The 18,343-nt window shown below is 42.6% G+C and overlaps 2 protein-coding genes across 2 annotated transcripts in view; both read left to right on the top strand.

Annotated features, from left to right (window-relative positions):
* Window positions 1-18,343, top strand: part of SLC26A8 (solute carrier family 26 member 8) — a 72,274-nt gene that overhangs the window by 48,115 nt on the left and 5,816 nt on the right. Inside the window, 7 exon segments of the mRNA XM_060162696.1 lie at window positions 1,103-1,216; window positions 6,510-6,587; window positions 12,760-12,855; window positions 14,252-14,358; window positions 14,440-14,509; window positions 14,896-14,988; window positions 15,098-15,229. Of these exon segments, the coding sequence (XP_060018679.1) occupies window positions 1,103-1,216; window positions 6,510-6,587; window positions 12,760-12,855; window positions 14,252-14,358; window positions 14,440-14,509; window positions 14,896-14,988; window positions 15,098-15,229 (690 nt within the window).
* Window positions 10,060-12,246, top strand: LOC132528124 (Holliday junction recognition protein-like). The gene is given in 1 exon segment (XM_060164158.1): window positions 10,060-12,246. A coding segment is annotated over 1 exon segment (2,187 nt).

Genomic DNA, 18,343 nt, shown 5'->3' with positions numbered 1-18,343 from the left:
CTGCATTGGCAGGCGGATTCTTAACCACTGCGCCACCAGGGAAGTCTTACCAAAGGATTTTTGAGAAGTGTGGCATACTTAACTCTGAAGCCACTTGAATTAATGTGTGTGGTTACTCTAGAACAGATATGGTGTAGGGAGGCAAGAAGGTAATGTATGACATCATGTTGTTAAGCTAGCAGAGTTCCTCTCCTCTCCTTTTATCTTCCTCTCCACCAAGTCCTTAAAAGTCAACCACATGCCAAAGCACAATAAGAAATGCAGTGGAGGGACTTCCCTTGTGGTCCAGTAACTGACTCCGCTCTCCCAATGCAGGGGGCTCCGGGTTCCATCTCTGACCAGGGAACTAGAACCCATGTGCCACAGCTAAGAGTTCACATGCCACAACTAAAGAGATCCCGCATTCCACAACGAAGACCCAGTGCAGCCAAATAAATAAATAAATATTTTTAAAAAAGAAATGCAGTGGAATATCAAAACTAGGATAATAAAACAATTAAGTTGGCCTCCCAGAAATAGTCCTTCTCATTTTCTTTTTTTTAGTCTCCGACCATTTTGAGTTTGGCTTTTTCCCTAGAAATTAAAAAGGGAATATGGGGACTTCCGTGGAGGTCCAGTGATTAGAACTCGGTGCTTTCACTGCCGTGGCCCCAAGGTTCAATCCCTGGTCGGGGAACTAAGATCCTGCAAGCCACTTGGCACGGCCTGGTGGCCTAATGGTTAGGATTCCGGGCTTTCACTGCCTGGCCCGGGTTCAATCGGTGTCCCGCGTTGACTTTAGGATAGTATAGAAGGAAGCAAGAAAAACTGTACTATATTTCTCCCTGTCATCCTAATTCCCAGCAATCATGCGGAAGAGAATAACAAGGCAAATGTCTCATTTACTCACTTTGAAAAAGGACTTTCCTTATGATCGCTAGCTAAAATGAAGAAATCAGATTTACCATCCTTCACTTCTTTCCAATAATATTTCAGTGTTATTTGAAGTGATGTACACAACCCTATCTTCATGCATAAGAAATAACAGTATACCTTTAGTTCAAACTCAAATCAGCCTTCTTTGACAAACAGTGGGCCTAAAGTATTTGCCATTTCTTTACAGGATTTAATAGCCATTGGCCTTTGCAATGTCATCAGTTCATTTTTCAGATCTTATGTGTTTACTGGTGCTGTTGTCAGGACTATTATCCAGGATAAAACTGGAGGAAGACAACAGGTATGTGAAATAGGATTTGATCTCTAATATAGAAAGACACTTAGGTCTATTCATATGTATATTCACAGAAGGAGATTATATTAGTTTAACTATGTTACTGTTTTAATGTGATGCTTGTTTGGGAAAAATTTGGATTTCATGCTTGGCTTATTTTTTGATTAGATTTTGTCTTAAAAGCTATCTGTCAATGTGGAACTTGAAAGTCATTTTCTATAAAAATACTGTTCTGTTAAAGGCTTCTATATATTAGCCCACAAAAAGCTACTTTCCATGTAACATACCTAAAAGATAATATTTCAGATAAACCAACCATCACCTATTAACATTTTTTTCTATGGGGAGATATATTCTCAGCCCTAGTCTGGGAAAATAATAATATAACTCTCTCCTTCCTGACAGCAGAACTAGAAACTTTCCTGGCTTCCTCAAAGGGCATGACAAGAGGCTTTCATGATAGAGAATAAAGTCTTTGTCTAGGTGAGCTTAGGGAATTTATGACCATTCTACCTTTGTGTAAGAGAAAATTATCTAGGTCAGACCCTCTTCAGGTATCCTGAATTAGTAAACTAAATATATAGGGTATGGAAGGGAAGAAGGAAAGGAAAAATGTTGGCAGAGAAGGCTCTAAAGGCAAGCTCTCTAATTGTAGGTAAGATTTTTTTTTTAATTTATTTATTTCATTTATTTATTTTTGACTGTGTTGGGTCTTCGTTGCTGCGCGCGGGCTTTCTCTAGTTGCGGCGAGCAGGGGCTACTCTTCGTTGTAGTGCGCGGGCTTCTCATTGCAGTGGCTTCTGGTGTAGCAGAGCACGGGCTCCAGGTGTGTGGGCTCAGTAGTTGTGGCTCGCGGGCTCTAGAGCGCAGGCTCAATAGTTGTGGCACACGGGCTTAGTTGCTCCGCGGCATGTGGCATCTTCCTGGACTAGGGCTCGAACCTGTGTCCCCTGCATTGGCAGGCAGATTCTTAAACACTGAGCCACCAGGGAAGCCCGGCAAGAGAGTTTTTTTTTTTTTTTAATTAATTAATTAATTAATTAATTTTTTTTCTTTTTGCCGTACGTGGGCCTCTCACTGTTGTGGCCTCTCCTGTTGCGGAGCACAGGCTCCGGACGCGCAGGCTCAGTGGCCACGGCTCACGGGTCCAGCCGCTCCGCGGCATGTGGGATCTTCCTAGACCGGGGCACGAACCCGTGTCTCCTGCATCGGCAGGCGGACTCTCAACTACTGCGCCACCAGGGAAGCCCCGGCAAGAGAGTTTTTAAGTCCAATGTTCATGAGTTTTAAACTGACTAGATAAAAGTTACAACTTGACAACATGAGAGGTGTCCCATCTCAGTTATATAGCATGATTAAGTGTCAAAGAACTATCAGAATTGAACCTGGAGTAAGCCCATGGAATGAGTCCGGGGATCAGGAGGCACAGAAACAGTGACAGAAGTCAAAGACAAGCTTAGGCCACAGCAGCACAGTAGGGGGGTATAGCCATGGTCAAAAAGTAAAGTGTCAGAAGAATGGACACTGAATTTGAATGGGGAAAGGTAAAGTGTCACAGTCCATGGGTAAATATAAGTGAAATATAAGGTGAAAGCTAATAAAAGTCAGAAGATTGGGCAGGGGTGAGAACATGGGTCTAGAGTAAGCCCATACCACATGATTTTATATGGACTGAGTTTTTTTGTCATAGAGCTTCTGCCAGACACATTGGCCTTTAAGGTGTATGTAGCTGTTTTGCACTACTATTTGACCAAAAGAAGCAAGATGAGTTACGTTAAAAAGAAGGATGTTCTATGCAAGTCTGAAAAAATTTTGAAGTCAAAATGAGAGGATTTTATGGTAAGAAAAAATGGAAATTCTGGACAATAGTTCCCACTGACTTGTGACCACACACTTTGTTTATTTAATATACCAGCATAACAAATTTGGGGAGAAAAGATGCATGTGGTTGGAAAAAACTAAATCACGGTGCAGGTAAAATTAAGTGCAGAATAAATTTTAAAATGCCGTAAATATTGCAAGAAGGAGAATGATGGATAAAGTGAGACTTTCATGGATCATTGCAAGAGGGTTAGGATATGTATAGATGGAGGGAGGGAAGAAGGGCTTCAGTTCAGCCTCAGAGTTGCCTTTAGCCTGTTGGACAAAGTGCCTGCTTCAAAGGTTGCCGATGGCTCTCATTCTGTTTTCTGCTATGGCATTGTTCTCCCCTACCAATGACATCTCTCTTTGTGGTACAGTGACCCTTCAAAGGGAAGTATGTCCCCAGGGATACTGATAAGTCCTTCCCCAAGACCCTGACTTGCCCAGGGCAAATTGCTTGTTCAAGTAGAGAATGCCCCTGACCCTGGCCCTCCACATTGGAGCTACCCCACCTCCAGTAAGTTTCTGATCTGGACGCATTCAGCCTTCTTCATCCCATAGCAGGGGTTATTCTCTCCACCCTTTTTCTCTGGGGACTTTTGATTCACTCTGCCTGAGAACACCCCTACTTTTTCAAATCTCAGGACTGCAGGAAAGAGAGGCTAGGGGGCTGGCTCTGAACCTCTCCGACATGACTTGTCACCAGGAGCCACTTATATATATATGTATTATGTATGTGTGTATGTATGTATGTGTATATGGATGTATGTCTGACATAAATACAAACTGTATAAAATGTGTCTGGATTTCACTTTAATTTCTTCCTGTCTAGAACCCACTTGTCTTTACTGGTTGTAGCAAAACCTATCAGCCCTTCCAGCCATGGCCTGGGCCTGCTCATCCAGTTCTGACCACTATGCTTCCCTCTTCTCTATGATTGGGTTCTTTTCCTTGTTCTCTGCTTTCCAAGGACCAGCCTTCTTGCCTTGCCCCCAGGCTCCCAGAACTGCTTTTAAAAATGAGTTATTGGGCTTCCCTGGTGGCTCAGTGGTTGAGAGTCCGCCTGCTGATGCAGGGGACGCGGGTTCGTGCCCCGGTCTGGGAAGATTCCCACATGCCGCGGAGCGGCTGGGCCCGTGAGCCATGGCCGCTGAGCCTGCGCGTCCGGAGCCTGTGCTCCGCAACAGGAGAGACCACAACAGTGAGAGGCCCGCGTACGGCAAAAAAAAAAGAGTTATTATTTTAAAAAAGAAAAGAAAAAAATTATCAAAGAGAGAAATGAGCTGTGTTCTTTTTAGAGGAAGAAGATAGGGCAGTGGAGAGAGCCTGGATTTTGGAGTCAACTGGTCAGGTGGATTGAAACCTGACTCAGTAATTCTAGATGTGTGACCCTGGGCAAGTTACTTTCACTTTCTGAGGCTCTAGTCCTTACCTGTAAAATGGGGATAAGGATAACCTTTCAGTTGTGAGAATTAAACTGGATGACAATGGGGCCCACCATAGTGCGTGTCACTTAAGATGTTCAAATATCAGAGCTTCCACCCCAGGTCCCTAGTGCCCTGGCTGGTCCATCGTAATGTACTGTCCGCTGCTTATGGAGCATTTGGTGTCTGAGGTTCTGCATGTCAGTAGTGGCTGTGTTTTATGTGACCTCACATTGCCTTGAATGCCCAGAAAGAAGGTAGAGTCAGTCTTTGTTCAAGAAAGCCTGGAAAAGTGATGGAAAATCAGAGCAGAAAAGCAAAACATGCATGAGATGTAAAGTTGTACATGCTCGTTGTCTCTAGACCCTGTTCAGGCACTGAGTCTGGGATTCTGAGAGCCATCAAGCATCCTCTTAAGGCACAATGCCACCAAGGATGGCCCTCTGATCCCAAAGCCCACCCCTTTGCGTGTGCAGCCATTGGGGACACACAATTATTGGCAGGCCTCCCTGAGCAGCAAGTTTTATGGGATTCAGTGTCTGGTTTGTGCTCATTTTAAACTAGGTTTATACAGCTAATTTTGGTGTCTATATGTCTTCGCTTCCTTAAAAATAATCAGAAGAATTTTGGAGAAAGGAGTAGAAGGAAGGAAAAGTCCTGATATATTTTCCTGTGCTAATCAAAGCAGTTTCTTCTTATAGTGCAAGACTGCCTGAAGCTAGACTCTAAAACTCGACGCAGCAACAGGCTGATATGTACATTGGCTGGAGGAACTTATGGCTTCAGTTACTTTTTTTTAGTTCCACAGTGTATAAAATGTTTGCCATGAGAACTTCCTGAGGTTCAGTTACAGTGATCCATTCTCCTGAATCCTTCTCCCTTCACTCTTCTCTCAAGGTTCAACTTTTCCATGTTGGCTTGGTCCCATTAGCTGTGCATCAGCTGGGATGGGGAAAGAAGGAAGTAGGATGTTGATTTCATTGCGATTATTTTCAGCGATACATTTATATGGCAAATAGCAGTGAGTAGTGAGAGGGAATCCAGTAGGAAGTTATTTTTTTCACACCTAATAAAAAAAGAGAAAAAAAGTTAGAGAATCATTGCTGAGTGGTCATTTAATGGTTTAGATTTAAGGTTGCTTGTTCTTGCTTGTATATGCCATTGTTTTGATTTGTGGTTACATACAGTTTTATTCCCCCTCCACCCCCATCACAGTGGGCAATTATGCTGCTTTATATTATTTTTTCTTAGTAGGGGCTTAAACAATGGAAATTTATCAATAGAGGATATAATGAGTTCAAGATTATGTCCAGAGAGCCTTGAGATTATAAAGGGAACTATGTTTCTTAGCTTTCTACCTGTATTTGCCAATCTGAATCACTGCTTACCAAGTAGTACTGAGCCCAGAGTAGTCAACCCAGGTGGGATAGGACCCAGAGCTCCTATATACAGCCCTGACTCATGTGCATAACCTTTTTTGATGGCAGTGAGGCAGAGGGAAACTGAAGTAGGGAAATCAGAAGTGAATATCATGGTGTTTTTAAGATGAAGCACCACTGAAGCTGTTAGATGGCAAGTTATCCAGGCTCCAAAAGAGCGAGGTGGAACGGTTGGGATTTTAGGGCTGACAGTGATGAGTCTACCAGGGCTTTTCTAAACTGTTCAAAGAAGGGTTAAATTTAGGATGAAATGCAGGCTGGATTTTAGGAGACTTCAGAATCATAGCACAAAGCTATGGCAAGAAAGATTCAGATATCCAAGACAATCTGGGACTTTTCAGAAAGCCTCCATACGTCCAATCAACAAGAATTTATTGAGTACCTAGTATGTGTTTAGCACTTTGGCAGGACCTGAAAATGTCAGTTCACCAAAAATGCACTTATGCTGGATGGTTATACTCAACCCCTTTTAAGAAAAAAATGACATGCTTCTCACCAAGCAGAAGGCCTCAGTTGCAGACAGGGACAAATACATTCCTGATGGTCTCTCTCCAACTGGCTCTGTCTCCTCAGTTTGCATCTCTGGTAGGCGCAGTTGTGATGCTGCTCCTAATGGTGAAGGTGGGACGCTTTTTCTACAAACTGCCAAATGTAAGTAGAACTAATCAAATAGCTAAGTCAAGAAAGAATGGATCTCCAGATTACATCTTGGTGGGGCATCTCTGAGGAGAACTGCATTCAACTGATCCCCAGTGGTGGTCCCAGCCTATTTCTAGTTCCTTTTCTTTAAAATAATAGCCACTGCCTCACAGGATTGGGAGTTAAATAAGATAATATGTATAATATAGAGAGAATGGTTTTGAGCTAGTAATAAGCACTCAAACAATTGTTATTCTTCTCGTTCCCGTTAATCTTTTTTTTTTTTTTTTTTTTTTTTTTTTTGCTTAAGCTATAAAGTAAGCTTTGGAAGTAAGGATTCAGTTAAACATGACCAAAATAGACTTCTGATGCCAGAACACCCAATACCACCACAGACTTGGAAGCTCATTGTGCATTCATGCCATCTGTTTTCCTAAATAGTTTGCAGAAGTCCTTGTTCTGCATTCATGTGAACTCAATCCCCCTACTGCTGCCACACTGCCTCTTGGTCAGTTCAGAACACTAAAGGCAGCATCTAAAAATTGAGTTTTAACTCTGTGTTCAGCTAGGATGCCTCTATATACTTATGTGCCATTTCTTCCCTTTGTGTGAGACGGATGACCTTACATTTAGAGATGCCAGGTGCATTAATTACTAGCTATAATTGATTTGTTCTAAGTGACAATACAGATCAATGCCCAGTCATCATAATTTCCTTTTAAATTTCCTTAATGTTCCCTTTAGCCATTTTTAGATAGTACTAAGGGAGTGGGGAGGAGATTTTATTCCTGGTGCAGCAGCCTGGTTACACACTGAGGTGGCAGTCCCTAAGCTGGTGTGGTTGTAAATATTATGCCCATCCTTTTGAATGCGTTTATTCCACCTGGTAAATATCAGGTTTCAGTAGAGCAGGACCATCTCAAGGCTGTTGCTGCCTTCTGCTCTTGTGATTCAGGGACCTTGGAAACCAGCCATGGAATATATGCATGGTGGGTGGGATTAAGCTTCTGTTTATCACACAAGCTGTCCTCTGATTCCCAGCAGAAGCCATCTACAGAATTTAGTTTATATAGCACCTTTGGTGCTGTAACTCTTGGGAGTCTATTTTCAGAGGGCCACTCACTAATTTACTTTGAACAATGATATTTTTCCATTCTAGAAGAGTCAGAATTTTTAAAAATCTCAAATAAAAATCTGTCAGAATTCACTAAAGGGTAGTGATAAAAGTAGGTAAGCCCTCCCTTACTATAAATATGTTGGGGATAGAACAGCCCTTGCTTTTGGCCAACCATGTTATGGCATGTTATTTTTATATCATCTAGTTAGGATGTTTCTGGGTGAGAAAATGTGAATACAATCTGATCAGTGGAATATCTGAATTTCTATAACACTGGGACTTTATGAGTATTAAACTACAAATGATTCCTTCCTTCTTTGAACGACTGTGGATAGCTTGTTGCAAAATCCTTAGGAGAGTAATTGGTGGAACATCCTGGCTAGGATCTCAACTAGTTAGCAACAGAACCAACATAAATTTTTTAAAAACGTAATACAGGGACTTCCCTGGCAGTCCAGTTGTTAGGACTTCGTCTTCCAGTGCCCGGGGTACGGGTTCGATCCCTGGTCAGAGAGCTAAGATCCCACGTGCCTCATGGCCAAAAAACCAAAACATAAAACAGAATAAAATATTATAACAAATTCAGTAAAAATTTTTTAAAAATAGTCCTCATCAAAAAAAACTTTAAAAAAACCATAATGCAAATAGTATATTCAATATTGTTCCAATTTTGTGTGAAAAAATACATAGGCTATACCAAAATGTTAACAATGGTTATCTCTTGTATGATGGAAATTATATATAAATTCAATTCTTCTTTACACATGAGCACGTTTTATCTTAATATTAAGAAAGGTAAGGGCTTCCCTGGTAGCGCAGTGGTTGAGAGTCCGCCTGCCGATGCAGGGGACGCGGGTTCATACCCCGATCCGGGAAGATCCCACACGCTGCGGTGCGGCTGGGCCCATGAGCCATGGCCGCTGAGCCTGCACGTCCGGAGCCTGTGCTCTGCAAGGGGAGAGGCCACAACAGTGAGAGGCCCGCGTACCGGAAAAAAAAAAAAAGAAAGGTAAAAATTTTATTGTATATTATGTCATGAAAAGATTTGTTTCCTCTTCATACTCCATACCTCAAGCCAAAAACCTGGTAAAATCCCTATGAAGTTGAATTTCTTATCTTTCCTACCACATCTCCCTGCAAATTGTGGAAATTTTGGGAGATTCTTGACTGGAAAGAAGATGAAGATGGGAAACAAGTAATTTCTGCTGACTTCATCTTTGTTCTTCCCTCCTCTACTGACCTGTTAAGACCAAGTGGTCACTGAGTAACCTCAGAAAATAAGAGTAAGCTTGGATCCAATCCATTCCTGATGATAGGATCAGTTCTAATTCCCAGGCAGAGTATATAGAAGAGGGGATGGCTAGGAAAAGGATGAGAAATGTTTCTTAAAGTAGGTTCGATTCTACTTTGAGGCCCTGATGATTTTACATCCCTATGAGTATCCATCTTCATTTTCTTACATTTAAGACACTTTCTTTCCCTTAGAAAGGGAGACGTGCTTACTTTTAAAACTTTGGAAAATTCACAATAGATAAAAATCTATTTTTTAGATAGACTGGTTACACACTGAGGTGGCAGTCTCTGAAGCCATAGTCACAAATAAACCACTATTAACATTTTGGCATATGTCTAACCAATATTATTCTCTATAAATAGTACTTTGCATAATTGTGATCTAACTGTACAATCTGGTATTCTTGTTTTAATTTAATATGTAGCATGATACTCCATACTATAACTTAATCATCTTAAATTAGGTTATCTGAATTTTTGTTATTATAAATAACACAACAGTGAGCAATTTTGTACATCTACCCTTTTCTATATTTAAGATAGATTTCTAAGAGTAAAACAAAATTTCTGTGTGAAAGCATATTAGCATTTCTTGATATATTGCCAGATTATTTTCCAAAAGGGCAATACTCAACACCCATTTTTATGGGATGTCCTCAATGTTTTAAATTTGCTAATTTAATTTGATGGACAAAAATTGGTATCTCATCGTTGAAATAATTGTAGTACATCATGATTAGACTTGAAAAAAGCCCAACTGAAACTATTTCAGCATTCCTGTGAGTGGAAATTCTCTTAATTTGTCATCCCTTCTGAGAATGGTTTCTAAGCAACATCGGTAACATAGATTATGTCAAGCAAACTAGACAAAGCAAGGCCAAGTAGGCAAAGATAAGAAAAATGGCCAAAGGTGCCAGCCTCCCTGAGGGCTTGCCTCAGACACCAAAGTGACAACATGGAAGCAGAAGGGGCTAGATGATCATAACCTGCGGGTACTCTTCCTCTCACTGTCAGGGTAAGTAATCAGTGACCTGAATCTAAAAGGGGCTTGTGGATTTTGGCTGTCCGAGCACCATGGACGGCGAGGTCCTGGGAGAGGATGCGCTGCCGCGGAAGCTCAGGGACAGCCGCCGCCGCTTCCAGAGGCGCATGCAGCAGCTGATAGAGAAGTACAACCAGCCCTTCGAGGACGCCCCGGTGGTGCAGATGTCCACGCTGACCTACGAGACACCCCAGGGATTGCGAATTTGGGGAGGAAGATTAATAAAGGAAAGAAATACAGGACAAATCCAGGGCTCCCCGGTGAAGACGGACAACAGGACAGATGGACCCATGCGAATCCCAGCTGGAGGTCACGAGCTTCCCTTGCCCTGCACACAAGGTGAGGATTCAATAAGCAGTGATACTGATACAACTTTATTCCAAGAAGATGTGGTTGCTGGTAACTTGATGCCTGCAGTGCCTTGGAGCCCATTGAAAAATGAGCTAAGGAGGAAGTACTTGACACAAGTGGATATCCTGCTGCAGGATGAAGGGTGTTTGGAGTGTGCCAGTTACGGAGAGGGAAAGGACACCCGTGTGACCCTGGTCCCTTCATTGGCCTCACCCGCCAGCCCTGCCCGAGGATACTATGGTGGCATCTCTGAAGAGAGCCCCGGTGGCCCATTTCAGCCAACCTCATTGCCCAGAGAGGGTGATGCTTTGCACTCTTGCTCAGCAGGCCTGGCCCTGGTGCCGAGGGGTGATGGCATCTCCTTACAGGGAGGGACCGGTGGCAGCAGCTTCTCAAGCAGCGCATGCTCTGAGGCTGAGGACGTCTGCAATGCAACACTCAGCGATCTGTATGTGGGCATGCTACACTCCATGAGCTGCCTGCTAGGTGTGAGGCCCTCCTGCGTCATCTCCACCAAGACGTTCATCCACCAGAACTGGAGCTCCAAGCGGAGGCCCAGGTGTAAGAGCAGAATGGACAGAACGAGCTGCAGAGGAGGCAGGCGCTCTCGGAGGAGCCCCCAGGAGAGACGTCCACCCGGCTCCGAACCTGCGAAGGACGTGGCAGTGTTAAGAGATCGCGAGAACGTACTCGATGTTTCTGGCCATAAGATGGGTTTAAAATTGGGAAGGGCTTTTTTTGAAGTAAACACACCCCAGATCCACGCATTCGCTTCACATTGGAAGGAGCTTCCGAGAACGCCTCAGAAGGATCATTCTTCATTGACTTACTGAGACTCCAATGCGGTGTATCATCTTGATCAGGAAAATAGATTCATGACATTAAAGTAGTTGATTTCTCCTGTAAAAATAGGTTCTAGACCCAGAGTACCGCCGGGTGAGGGAGGGAAGCGTTATAGGGAGATGGAAATCAGATTTGACGAGCTTCATCAGGAATATTGCTCGAATCTTAGGAAGCAGCCCTGCCTGACTTACCTTCCCGGCTCCTCGGCTGTGGATGTGTACAGAGGTGGTCCAGCAAGCCCTGGTAGCCCCCAGGGCGTAGAAGCCCACAGGCCGAGTAGCCCTCTCCGCAGAGCAAAAGCTAAGAGGTTGAGTGAGGCTTTTGAAAGCCTGGGCAAAGGATCTATCAGAGAGGGTAGCTGCCCACCAAAGAGTGATTCCTTCCCTTCGCTTTCAAAGACCACCTCCACATGTAGCCCGGGCCGCTCGGAGCAGACCTCTGACCTTGCTTGTCAAGGAAATGATCTGGGAGGATTTAGGAAGTCAGTATCACTCAACAAAGCCATTTCAGTACCCAGGGTACAACCTCCAGCCTGTGCCAGGGATCGTTACGATGACATTAAAGAAAAATTTGACAAGCTTCATCAAAAGTATTGCCAAAAATCGCTTCAGCAGACGCAGGTGCCTTTATGTACCAGAGCATCTCCAGATAAAGCAAGTGTGGGAGTTTGGTATCAAAAAGAAGACTTCTCAGGAAAATTCCATCCAGACTCTGGCTCCCAGGGCCCCCTGAACTTGTCATCGTCACCCCAGCAGAGCATTAAAAGTCCCCTCGGCTCAAACACAATTAGGGCCCCTCCATCTACAGGTTTTGCTCTCGATGCCAGCTGGGGCCATCAAGTCCCCACAAAACGACGCCGATTATCAGACCCTCAGGTGTGCAGATGGTGGGCTGGACCCTGGGATATCTCACCTGTGGGCAGAGCCATCCCGAGGCCTGGGGAAGAGGCTGGCTCTTTACAGGTCACCTGGGAAGAGAAGAAGTGGAAAGAACAACACATCTTTCAGGATGGAAGAGAAAAGTGATTTCGTGTTAGAAAACCTCAAAGCTGAAAATCTATTGCCAAGTTATTCTGAAGCATTCCCTCTTGCTTCTCTGATTTTTGTGTATTTTTTTTAAATTCTCAAGAATATGTGACAACTTGCTTCGCTTATCTGCCCTTCAAAGCAAATTTCTATGAAATTGGTTCCGTTGAGATGACTCTCTGGGTTCTTGGAAATTATTTGAATAAAGTTGACCAATTTAAAAAATAAATGAAAAATAAAAGGGACTTGTGGTAGCTGTACCAGCCAAATGAGTGACCTGGCCTTGCCTTGTTTTGTGCGTTTGACAAATTATGGAGGTGAGCAGAGAAAAACGTGGAGAAAACTTATTTGATTAGACAATGAGTCAAAGCATGGACCTGGTATTTTTATGAAATATCAGTGCATAATATCTCTGAGTGGCAAGGCTGCCTAACTCTCTGTGGTACCTTTGTGGAAATTTGGGAGTTTTACCCCAGAAAGGAAAATGAAGTAGTGTTTATCTTTTCCCCACAGGCTGTGCTGGCTGGTATTATTCTGAGCAATGTCCTACCCTACCTTGAAACCATTTACAACTTACCCAATCTGTGGAGGCAGAACCAATATGACTGTGTGAGTGTAGATGTCCTGGGTGGGGTGGGAAGGACGGAGGGGAAGCCTGCAGAGAGGGGAAGAGAACAAACGAAAGAGATCAACCGGAAGGCACTGGCAGATGCCTAGTACTCTCTGATGCCTAGTACTCTACTTTTGCTTTAAACAGGGAGTCAAGGTTATTGGTGCATGGAAATACCCGTTCCAACTATGCAAAGTTAAATAAAATGCAATTAATTAAGTAGCTGCAGTTACATACAGATCTAGTAAAAAGGGTTTATCATACATCACGTATTTGAATGACTTTTAATCCAGTTAATAGAAATACATTCCAGGATGGGAGACACAAATTCTAACAAGAGAAGGAGGTGTCTTTCCAGGAAGAGTAAATGATGGAGCACTCTCCTTCTCTCTAGAGCACAAAACTAGAGGACATAAAGGGGAGACAGCAAGAAATAAAAGATGGGGGATATGATACAATGAGAGGAGAAGCACCCAGAAGAGGCAAAGAGATGGGAAGAGGGATCATTTTGGAATGCAGGTCCCTGAAAAGTTAAGAGGGGAATGTGGTCCAGTGCACAGGTAGAGCTTCTAGTCTTAGGAGGAGGGATAGCCCTTCCAAGAGACCTGGAGAGAACGGGGGAAGGTTGAGTGCAGATACTAACAAGTGGCAGGTGGAGGGGGAAGTAAATACTTAAGGGAGTTTCAGCCTATCTTCTTTTTTTAATTTTTATTAGAGTATTATTGATTTACAATGTTGTGTTAGTTTCAGGTATACAGCAAAGTGAATCAGTTATACATATATCCACTCTTTTTAAGATTCTTCTCCCGTATAGGCCATTACAGAGTATTGAGTAGAGTTCCCTGTGCTACAGCAGGTTCTTATTAGTTATCTATTTTGTATATAGTAGTGTGTATATGTCAATCCCAGTCTTCCAATTTATCCCTCCCCCCTCAGCCTATCTTCTTTGTGAAAATAAAGTCAACATCACCTGCTGAGAGTGATGGAGAAGGTGGTGGGATAGGAGCTTGAATAGATTCCCAATAACTATCATAGCTCTTAAAATAGCAACCACTAATTTGGTGAGTGTTCTGGGTTGCTTTACAAATAATATTTCTAATCTCAATAAATTCTATAAATTAGATACTATTATTCCTATTTTTCACACGAGGAAACTGAAGTTTTAAGAGAGAATTAAAGAGAGAAGTGACCAAGGATGCATAAAAGAATTGCTAGGTAGCCCTTGGACCCAATCATTTGTGATGGTATCAGTTCATATGGCTGTGGAATTTGTTCTCTAAATCCTAGGTGTTGGGAGAGAAAGGGTAAAGGTGAGTTGAGATAGAGGACGTGTGATTTTCTCAATTCTGCTTGTTATCACGGTCTTCCTTTTCCCTTCTTCCTCTTTTCCATAAGCTCATTTGGATGGTGACGTTCATATCTGCAATTTTACTGGGACTGGACATGGGATTACTTGTTTCAGTAGCTTTTACCTTCTTCATCATCACTGTTCAGTCACACAGGTACTTTGTCTCAGGTAATAGGAGGTGGGCCATGGCAAGGTAAGGCAACTGTGACCTAAAGGCAAATGCATTTACTTTCAGAACTAAGATTCTCCTCCTGGGTCAGATCCCTAACACCAATATTTATAGAAGCTTCCATGACTATCAGGAGGTAAGAATCCAGATCAGTCCCACTCCTTTGCCCAAAGGATGGGGTGGACCAGGCCTGCTGCCTAGTTTTTCTACAAAACCCCTTTGCTCCTGTCTGCTGCACTGCAGATATGCATTTACAAAGGTGGGGAAAGAGATGCAGCCAGTTAAGGATAATTTTAAAATGTACTTTGGGGGAGGAAGGCCAAGGAAAAGAGAGGTGTGAGGAAATGGAGGGGAAAAGAAGAAAGCAGGAAAAGCACATGATGAAAATGGGAGGAAGGAATTTGCTAGATCTTGCTTCTTATAAAGAATACAGATTCTCCAGGAGGTTTTAAGGATTATTTTTTCTTACTCCATAAAAGAGCTGAAATATTTCCCTCAAGTTTACATTTATTTGTCTTGCAGGTTACAAACATTCCAGGGGTGAAGATCTTCCAGTGCTGCAACTCCATTACATTTGTCAATGTTCACTACCTAAAGCGCAAGCTGTTAGAGGGGGTGAAGGCTTTCCTCCCCAGCCTCTCTCTACCTGCTCCCCTCCCCTTCCCCGAGTATTCTCCCCTCCCCCACTCACCATCCGTATGAGACCCCCTCATATGTCTTTCAGGTTGAAATGGTAAAGGTGCCTCTTACAGAAGAAGAAATTTACAGCCTGTTTAATCAAAATGAAGATGGCCCCCAGCAAGGAAAGCTTTGTTGGTGTTTCTGCAACTGTGATGAACCGGAGCCACCGCCCAGGGTTAGAAACATGTCTTCTTTTCTGCATTTTTCTCCACATTTTATAAAAAAGAAGTGCACTAGTAGTTTAAAAAAAAAAAAAGAAAGAAAAGAAAAGAAAATCTAAACCCCCTCAGGGATTTTAACTCTTAGACGAACCATGAGTAATTGGAAATCAAAGATTTCTACTCAGAAATGGAGACACGGGTTCCCTTTCAGGTTCAGATCTTGCCCTGAAAGTAGGAGGCAGGGGGAGATGTCCTGACTCCTGATTCCCTTCTCAATGGCCAGCAACTTATCTGAGCACAGAGTACAGTCTGCCTGTTGACGTTGTCAGTAGTTCCCTGGTTGTCCCTGTTTCCTTGACTTTTATCTTAGCTCCCTGGCTATCTATTTCTGAAAACAAGTGACTTAAAGATTGTTTTCTAACTGCAGCAGGGTCAAGGGCAGGCAGGATCAAGGTGGCTGGGGTTCCCAAGGATCTGTCAGAGTCTCCTGATGTCTGCCTGTGACCCGGGAAATGATGATGTGGGGTGGAGGGCAGATAAGCAGACATGGGGATTTTACAGCGTCTGAAGATTATTTTAGCAGATGAGTTGTAGCGCTCATTAATTTCCAACTCAGATTTGGTCTAAATATTCCCTTTCCCCAGGGCAGGGCTGTTCATTGCCAGCTTCAAGGCCTTTCATCCACACAAACACCCTGGAGGAGCAGCTCTATCTACACACACACACAAGAACACCTCCCATCCCCCTCATCACCTACAATACCAAGCACTCACTCTCATTGCCATACACTCGGGAATGGAGCATAGGCTCTACTGAGCTCCTGGAAAATACCAACTTCCCTGCCAAGAGGACTGCTCTACTACTAGAACTAACACTATCTCTAATTTTTATTTTGTATCCACACTGCACTGAATATTGTAGAGAGTATTTACAGGACATCAGAAAATACATTTTAGAGTATAATATGATGTAGTATTTATTGATCTCATACTGTGTGCCCAGAACTATGACACTATGAAAAAGGAAAATAAATTTTTAGGGGCCTCTGTCTCCAGGTAGTTCTTTTTTCTTTTTCTCTTTAATTGTGGTATAAAATGCATAACATAAAATCTATCATCTTAACCATTTTTAAGTGTACAGTTCAATAGTGTTAAATATATTCACATTGTCGTGCAATCATTACGACCATCTACCTCCAGAACTTTTTTATCTCGCAAAACTGGAACTCTGACCCATTAAACAACTCCCCATTTCCTCCTCCTCCCAGCCCCCGGCAACCACTATTATACTTTCTGTTTCTGTGACTTTGACTCTTCCAGATGCCTCATATAAGTGGAATCATACAGTATTTGTCTTTTTGCAATTGGCTTATTTCACATAGCATAATATCCTCAAGGTTCATCCAGGTTGTTCTTTTTTTTTTTAATTTTTTCATGGAAAAATTTGAACATATACAAGAGTAGAGACAAGTATAATGAGCCTCTATGTACTCACCATCTACTTTAAGATTTATCACCTCGTATTCAATCTTATTTCATCTATATCCCTACCCACTTACAGCCCCTCAAAATCACAGGATTATTTTGAAGCAATTTATGGAATTTTAATTCAAACTGGGGAGGATTTTCTGGCAGTCCAGTGGTTAAGACTTGGTGCTTTCACTGCTGTGGGCCTGGGTTCAATCCCTGGTCAGGGAACTAAGATCCCACAAGCTGTGCAGTGCGGCCAAAAAAAAAAAAAAAAGAAAAATCAAACTGGGGAAACAGCTCTCTATTAATGTGACATTTAAGGCTATTATTGTATTTATCCATCCAAAAATATACATTTTTTTCACATCTCTGAAATTTAGATGCATTGTACAATTGATGGCATTATTATAGTTTAATTTGCAGTGTTTTGTTTGTTTCTTGACAGTACAAAAAGTAATGGTGCATCTTAAAACTGATGAAATAAGATGGTAAACCATACCATGCAGTATTGTTATGTTCTAAATCGTGTGTTTATATTCTAACCACTCTAAGACTTCAGTTAAAGAGATTGGCATGAACTCAAAAAGGCAGGGAAACTTCACGGTAGTAATGGACTTAAGCTGGGCAGGAGAAAGAAATTTGGATTTACGTCAGGTAGGAAAAAGAAGGACTCCCAGTCCATGAATAGGCTTGGACAAAGACACTGAGGTAGAAATAAGCATGGGATCCTCAGAGTAAGAGGCTTGGCCTGGGCAGTAAGTTCAGGCAGACCCGGCGGGAGTGGATTGTGAAAGCTCTTGAAAGAGTATAGAGTAGACAGAGAGAAAGGGGAGGCTCTCAGAGGTTTCTTCTGCCTGAAGGACCTTGTATCTCCCCAACACTGAGCCAGTGCTCAGCTGTCCCCCAAAGGCCTGGCCTCAGTGACTGTCAAGGCTTGGGGAGCACCTCTCTCCTTTGAACTGTAATATTATCATTTGTCCACACCACTTTTTTTTTTAGCAATACAATATATACTACCTTGTTAGTTTTAATCTTTACTTTTTTTTTTCTATTTTTAAATAGAAAAGCAACAAGCAACAATGTTGCTTGTTGTTCACAAGCAACATTATTAGAACAACAGATTTTTCTTAAAGAAACATCACCCCAAAGTATACCACTCTAGCAAATGAACTCTTCATTTTCCCACATGCCTTACAGTTCTTGTCCATTTAGGTTGTTATTCATCCTTTAAATGGACACGTGCCCTCTCCCCAGGTAGAATCTGGTCCCTGTGACTGCAGAGTCAGCATTCACATCTTTCATGCCATTGTATTCCCGGTGCTTGGTCCTGTCCTTAAGCGACATAGGCCTATTAGGAGCATGAAAGGAGTGAAAGGTAAAGACAGCCACACTCAAGTACCTTTTGTCTTCTTAAGGAAATGTGACAGAAGACAGTTTCATTGATAAAAGAAGGAGGTGTTGAGAAAAGGGACTGATGGAAGAAATACTTCAAAGTTCTAGTAGGTGCGGGAGACTAATTAGAATCCAGGGATGAGGGAAAGGAATAAATCAAAGACGATTTAAAGTCTGGCTCACTAAGACAATGATAATGTCACTGACGCGTGTGGGGAAGTTGGGAGGGGTGGCTCTGAGTGGTGAGGATCAGGAAAGATGAACGTG

This window comes from Lagenorhynchus albirostris, chromosome 10 (assembly GCF_949774975.1).
Source record: "Lagenorhynchus albirostris chromosome 10, mLagAlb1.1, whole genome shotgun sequence".
Classification (NCBI taxonomy): domain Eukaryota; kingdom Metazoa; phylum Chordata; class Mammalia; order Artiodactyla; family Delphinidae; genus Lagenorhynchus; species Lagenorhynchus albirostris.
The sequence above is the reverse complement of the archived record's forward strand: the minus strand, read 5'-3'. Positions and strand labels throughout refer to the sequence as shown.